The sequence below is a fragment of the Littorina saxatilis genome, linkage group LG4 (assembly GCF_037325665.1).
Source record: "Littorina saxatilis isolate snail1 linkage group LG4, US_GU_Lsax_2.0, whole genome shotgun sequence".
NCBI lineage: Eukaryota > Metazoa > Mollusca > Gastropoda > Littorinimorpha > Littorinidae > Littorina > Littorina saxatilis.
This window is the reverse complement of record NC_090248.1, coordinates 10725600-10732772: the sequence shown is the minus strand read 5'-3', so window position 1 is coordinate 10732772 and position 7173 is coordinate 10725600. Positions and strand designations below refer to the sequence as shown.

The 7173-nt window shown below is 42.4% G+C and overlaps 1 protein-coding gene and 1 long non-coding RNA gene across 2 annotated transcripts; both read left to right on the top strand.

Moving 5' to 3' along the window:
• The first annotated feature begins 403 nt into the window (after positions 1-403).
• LOC138963536 (uncharacterized) lies at positions 404-3739 on the top strand. Its single transcript, XM_070335404.1, has 3 exons — positions 404-713; positions 2636-2881; positions 3480-3739. Exons 2-3 carry the CDS (start codon positions 2656-2658, stop codon positions 3638-3640), a joined length of 387 nt encoding a protein of 128 aa, XP_070191505.1. The 5' UTR covers positions 404-713; positions 2636-2655; the 3' UTR covers positions 3641-3739.
• A 1651-nt stretch (positions 3740-5390) lies between these two features.
• On the top strand, positions 5391-6471 carry LOC138963535 (uncharacterized). The gene is made up of 3 exons (XR_011454848.1): positions 5391-5511; positions 6074-6205; positions 6328-6471. It is a non-coding gene; the product is annotated as an uncharacterized lncRNA (long non-coding RNA).
• The last annotated feature ends 702 nt before the right edge of the window (positions 6472-7173 follow it).

Below are 7173 nucleotides of genomic sequence, written 5' to 3'. Positions count from 1 at the left end.
ATTCCACACTCATTCTATGAACAAACGCAAACACATTGGTGATGGTATTGTCGCTGAGTGATTTCACTCAGCGACTGCATTATTGAAAGGCACCATCTTGATGTATATCATCAGTCAACTAATATACATTTAACACATCAAATTTTTGATATATATTTCAACAAAGACATTTTCATCATGTACCAAATTTAATGTAGGGGCATGGGCTGACTAGATAGATGGACACATGTACCCTGTTTTATCACAGCCGCCCTTACACACAAACAATGGCTGCCTTTCCACTTGTATATCATGCACTATTGGAAATGGCAAAAGTATTTACAACAATGCAAAAAACATGTAAAAGATGTTTCGCTATGCAGCGGTTGGTTAATTGTCAAACTTTCTTACAATATATTTACACCAATGCAACCAATGCAATAACAGGTCAAATTGTGTTTTAACCCCAAGGGCGGTAAAAAGCCACCAACCAACCCATTATTTGTTCCTGGCAGAAAATGTGGCGTACGGAAAGTCAGCCAACGTTAGTACCGGCGATGTTGTCAGTCCGGCCTGCGCTGCTGTCAACGGCAGAACTGGCACGGTGTGGCGTTGTCGGGTCTGCCCAAACACGAACTGTATACATACTGATAATGGTGACTACGGCGCCTGGTGGCAGGTGGACCTTGGTCGTAACTACACCGTCACGGACATCACCGTTTACAGAGCAGCAGGTACACCTTGCATCATTATCATTGCACTTATGAACTGAGCATTACAATCACGGTTACTGCGGACCCAATGGTCTTTCAGGCGGATAGACAGCTAAATGCATATGATACAGATGGTGAGATTAGTTTGGAAAATGTTGCAAATCTCTGGGGAGAGCAATGGCAGTTAAAGGCACAGTAAGCCTCCCGTAAACCATCACAGATACTGTCAAGCTTTAATTTACACACAGTAAGCCTCCCGTAAACCATCACAGATACTGTCAGGCTTTTACACACAGTACAAACACCCTTTCATTTACACACTTACCGCTTTTGAACATCCTAGGTGCCTTACGTAAAGAGCAAGCAATTTTCAACGAATTAATTTTGCAGGTTGTCTGATCAGACAATCGGACGGTGCGTTTTGGCGCTAGACCTAACTTTTAAAATCTAAATAATTATAAATTGACAGCTTGTTACACAAACATTCTTTAATCATAAAAGAATTCTTTTTTCATCAATACAAGATCAGTACAATTCGAAGTTTTGAAAGTTTGAAAAAAGAAAAGCCCGGAAACGTGTCACGCAAACCGTCTTTCTCGTAGCAGACGACGGTTGTGCATAGCGCCCGTTCCTCTGAACAGTCAACTGCAACCGCTCTAGTTTGTGCGAGTCGCAGCCTGTTTGTTGCGTTTAGATTCAGAGGTACATAATAACGTGCTATTGCAGATAAGCTTACAGCGACTCGCATTGAAATCACAAACTGACGACTACATTGTGAAAAAAGAAAACTGGATCACACGGGTTTGCGATGGCTAAGTGGTAAGATAAATCACGAAAAAAAAAATTTTTTTAACATTGCTCGCTCTTTACGGAGGGCACATAGGATGTTCAAAAGCGTTGAGTGTTTAAATGAAAGGGTGTTTGTACTGGGTGTAAAAGCCTGACAGTATCTGTGATGGTTTACGGGAGGCTTACTGTGCCTTAAGTCAAACAGTCAGTCAGTCGGCATAGTTAAGACCCAGATTGACTAGCCATCATTCTCGCATGCAAGAGATTTTAAATATATTCTTTATTGTCTGTATCATAAGTGATAGTCTGTCTGTCCACTTAAAATAACATTGGCTCCAAGTGCCTGTGAGTGTGATGTTTTGTTTTGTCATAAATCAAACGCACCCATAACTTCCCATTCTTATTGTTTTCATTCTAAGGTTGTGAACGTTAGCAGTATAACTGTTTTTGGATTTCACAAGACAGTTCAACGTACAACTCTTCCTCGGCTTGGTTTCAATAATGCAATGCGTTATTTTCTCTCTAGTAACAGTATTTGTTGTAAGAATGTTCATCAAGCTGAACAGAATGTATTAAGAATATATATGTGAACAAACTCAACGAACAAGTCTAAACTGGTACATGCGCGCGCGCGTGTGTGTGTGTGTGTGTGTGTGTGTGTGTGTGTGTGTGTGTGTGTGTGTGAGTGTGCGTTTGTGTGTGTATGTGTGTGTTTGTGTGTATGTGTGCGTGTGTGTGTGTGTGTGTGTGTGTGTGTGTGTGTGTGTGTGTGTGTGTGTGTGTGTGTGTGTGTTTCTGTTTCAATAAACTGCACGTATATTAGTAATCCAAAAAGATAACACATAGAAAAATGCTTTCATCGCTATCAAAATGGTTCCGTAGCATTAGCGGATCTTTAATTAAATTCTTACACGTTATTTTATAGCAAAGTACAAATTATATTATGAATCGATTCATTTTATTTCGAATTCCTGGACTTTGTTTACGATTAAACGCACACAAAAATTCACTCTTTTGAAATCTCGTCCGGCTGCCTACAGTTTAGTTTTATTTGATTTTTCGCGCCATATGACTCAAAAAAGGAGAATCTTATGTTCAATCAGTTCATTCTTTTTTTCAAATATCTCTCAACTGAAAACTGGAATTCCTTGCAGAAAACTATGGCGTCCCTTCAATGTCAGGGATGAGTGTTTTCGTGGACAACCAGCTGTGTTACAGTTTCCTCAACCGTACCACCACCGCCAACATCGCTGCTCTTAACGCTCTCCCTGAACGGATCAACATCACGTGTGCCACTCCTCTCACCGGACGACACGTCAGGTTTCAGAAACACGGAGAGGACCAGGACTACGGCCGTGGGGGCGCCTATATCATCCACATCTGTGAAGTGCAAGTGTGGGGTTGGTACATCTTGACCTTGACCTTGACCTTGAATTGGCTGCTGCGTCGTCAGATGTTAGCTTGTTTGATTCTTTCTGTCTTTGTTATGGACGTGCAGGACCATCACACGGAAAAAGCAACAAACAAAAACGTTTCCTTTTTCAGTCTCATTTTGAAAAGTGCCACCACAAATGCAATCTGCAAAATCTGCGAATTCTCATAAATATGACTCGGTCGCTCCATGTTGGGGGATGTTTTAGTCTCTCATTGCTGTGAAGGTAGGATACTTAAACATACGTCGAGTTGAACAAACCCATTAGATTTTATAAGATCGAATTCGGAATCTAGTAGGCCTAAATGTCAACAGGTCTCAGTCACAATTGTCAAGGGCAAAGAAGTAGGAACAAGAACTCTGAAGCGTAATTAACCATTCAGTCAAGCACAGAAGCCAGACGACACACCAACCGCAAAACGATGACAGTCAAGCACTGACAAATGTCCGATTCGCTCTCACCTTCACACACACACACACACACACACACACAATGTTCTGTCTGTTTTGAAAAATTCTTCCAGGACAATGTCTGATGATAAATAATGATATTGAATTGTCTCCAGCATGCAAGGACGGTCTGTACGGAGCGCAGTGTGACCAGACATGTAGTGGTCACTGTAAAGACAACGTCCTTTGTGACAACTACTACGGCACGTGTCCGACAGGTGAGATAGTTTATGTCATGTGTGCGACGACATTTCATCACGGCATATTTGAAACATGACATGTTTATTACGATCGTTCGTCAATTCTGGTGCAATGGTGAAAGAAACACTTAGAGTACAGCCGTAAACATTGGTTGGTTGGTTGTTGGGTTTGAGAGTCCCTTCATTCTTTTTGTTTGTTTGTTTGTTTGATTAACGCCCAGTCCACCACGAAGGGTGATATCAGGGCGGTGCCGCTTTGACATTTAACGTGCGCCACACACAAGACAGAAGTCGCAGCACAGGCTTCATGTCTCACCCAGTCACATTATTCTGACACCGGACCAACCAGTCCTAGCACTAACCCCATAATGCCAGCCCCCCGCGGGTTAGGGGGAGTCCCATATTGGTTGGGACGAGGAAGAATTTACCCGATGCTCGCCAGCATGTCGTAAGAGGCGACTAACGGATTCTGTTTCTCCTTTTACCCTTGTTAAGTGTTTCTTGTATAGAATATAGTCAATTTTTGTAAAGATTTTAGTCAAGCAGTATGTAAGAAATGTTAAGTCCTTTGTACTGGAAACTTGCATTCTCCCAGTAAGGTAATATATTGTACTACGTTGCAAGCCCCTGGAGCAAATTTTTGATTAGTGCTTTTGTGAACAAGAAACAATTGACAAGTGGTTCTATCCCATCCCCCCCCTTCCCCTGTCGCGATATAACCTTCGTGGTTGAAAACGACGTTAAACACCAAATAAAGAACAAAATGCCAGACGCCAGGCAGAGCAGCCACTAGATTGCCAATTTTAAAGTCTTAGGTATGACCCGGCCGGGGTTCGAACCCACGACCTCACGATCACTGGGCGGACGCCTTGCCACTAGGCCACCGTGTTGCGGTTTCATTCTTTTTGGCTATGCGGGACCGAAACATGTCTCAAAGAAAAACGTTATTTCAAAGCCTCTGCTCGTTCTTGCTTTCTCTCTGAGTAAAATTGGAATGGATCATTCGACCGTTGAGCTGAACAAGTTACTTTTTGAATGAACTATCATGTAATGGATCTAACAAAAACATCAATATTACTGCACACGTTGAGCTACGGAAAGACCACAGGTTGTTGGTGATCTGTTTACGTGTCTGTGTCTTAAACTATGTGTGTGTGTGTGTGTGTGTGTGTGTGTGTGTGTGTGGTGTGTGTGTGTGTGGTGTGTGTGTGTGTGGTGTGTGTGGGTGTGTGTGTGTGTGTGTGTGGTGTGTGTGTGTGTGGTGTGTGGTGTGTGTGTGTGTGTGTGTGTGGTGTGTGTGTGTGTGTGGTGTGTGTGTGTGTGTGTGTGTGTGTGTGTGTGGTGTGTGTGTGTGTGTGGTGTGTGTGTGTGTGTGTGTGTGTGTGTGTGTGTGTGTGTGGTGTGTGTGTGTGTGTGGTGTGTGTGTGTGTGTGTGTGTGTGTGTGTGTGTGGTGTGTGTGTGTGTGGTGTGTGTGTGTGTGGTGTGTGTGTGTGGTGTGTGTGTGTGTGTGGTGTGTGTGTGTGTGTGGTGTGTGTGTGGTGTGTGTGTGTGTGTGTGGTGTGTGTGTGTGTGTGGTGTGTGTGTGTGTGGTGTGTGTGTGTGTGTGTGTGTGTGTGTGTGTGTGTGTGTGTGTGTGTGTGTGTGGTGTGTGTGTGTGTGTGTGTGTGGTGTGTGTGTGTGTGTGTGTGTGTGTGTGTGTGGTGTGTGTGTGTGTGTGTGTGGTGTGTGTGTGTGTGTGTGTGTGTGTGGTGTGTGTGTGTGTGGTGTGTGTGTGTGTGTGTGTGTGTGTGTGTGATAAACTGTATGTTTATACAGGCTGCAGCACAGGCTACAGAGGAGATGACTGTAGGTGCGGTCACTGCAGAGATGGTACTGACTGTGACGTCACTACGTTGACATGTCCTATTGGTTGTGACAAGGGATGGGATACACAGTTCTGTAATCAAAGTAAGGACACGTGTTTATATGCTGACTTGAATAAACAATGTTGTTGGTTGTTGGTTTTTAATATCCTTTCAACGTGAGGGAGAGAATTAAAACAAGGAAAGAAAACACCTGATAGACTTCTCTTCGTAATACTAGTGTACAACATTCAAACTCTTTGCCTCGGTGAAACTTTCTAGTATTGGTAAACCCATAATGCCACACACACACATATAACGGGATAATTTTTTTGTATTTCGATATGACTGGTTTATGACACTGACCACAAATAATAGGTCAGAAAATGTAAAATAGAGAATAACATAAGTAACCCTCACTTTCATGAAGAAGATTGCCTTGCCAGCATCTTGCAAGCGATTTTCGTCGACAATTTTGAGATAAGTTCATTATCTGTATCATACTTGTTTGTTTGCCTGTCTTCTTAAAAGACTACTGGGTCGAAGTACTGTTAATGTGCCGTTTTGTTTTGTCATAAATTAAACGTTCCAATAACCTACCATTCTTGTTTTTGTTTGTAAATTTAGGGTGAGTAATCTTTAAATTGCTTGAAATATCTCATTTACAGTTTGTCAGAATGGTCGTTATGGTGAGAACTGCTCAGAGCCATGTGGTCACTGCAGTGGAGGTGACCAGTGCTACCCTTTCACTGGGACGTGTGCCTTGTGTCAGCCTCAGTTCCAGCCACCTTTGTGCAAAGGTACATGTTTTTACAGTGTCTCTGTCACATCTTCTTCTTTGTAAACTATATAAAGGTTTCGTTTATTGCAATGCTTGTAATTTGTATGCAGCTCTCATTGAAACCACTGTGTATGCTTTCAGTTTGTACCGGGAAGAGGTACGGAGCTAGCTGTGATCTGAACTGCAGCACAAAGTGTGGTGGTGACGGCTCCTGTGAACAAGACACAGGAAGATGTTTGGAGGGATGTGCAGCAGGATACCGACCAGGGGAATCGGGTTTCTGCAATGACGGTAAGTAGTTGGTGCCTCCTGGCGAATGTGCATTACATATATAAACAACACTTGAAGACAGTTTTAAAGTATTACTACCAAGTGCACTTGACATGTCACAAATATTAAATAGGAGGCATGTGTAGTTTTCATTTTCATGGATAATTAAAAATGTGCATCAAAATGAAATTGCGGAAACAGACACACAAGTTTTGACTAAAAGTTTTAACGTGTAATCGAGATGAGGGTCTTGGTGTATATGTGTCTGTGTGTATGTGTGTGTGTGTGTGTGAAGAACTCAGAACTCATTTAATTGTCATAAAAAACACAGTAAAGGGTTTATCAGACACGAAGTGGATATTTGTAAAGACAAGAAGAAATATCGTCCATGGAGCAGTGATTACAACATTGTTATGTATCTGTAGTTATGTCATTAGTGCGCATAATCATGCAGTTGTATACAAATTCAGCAAGTTGTTGCTGTATCGGTACGTCTTGCATCGTCATCAGCTGACTCGGATTTCGAGCATTAACACGTGCATGTTCCATAAGCTGCAAGCGTAGATCATGAAATCTTGTACAACTATCCAGGAAATGGAGCTCGTCTTCAACTACGTCTTCAACTACGCCACACACGGTGCACTTTCTATCCTCTCTGGGTGTGTTTGTGTATCTCCCCCTTTCGATTTTTAAATCGTGAGCGCTAATACGCAATCT

Excerpts from the sequence above, each read along its gene's own strand:
- LOC138963536 (XM_070335404.1), top strand. The coding sequence starts at position 2,656 with ATGTCAGGGATGAGTGTTTTCGTGGACAACCAGCTGTGTTACAGTTTC. Across the intron at positions 2,882-3,479 it reads CTGTGAAGTGCAAGTGTGGG|CATGCAAGGACGGTCTGTAC; the intron begins GTTGGTACATCT and ends AATTGTCTCCAG.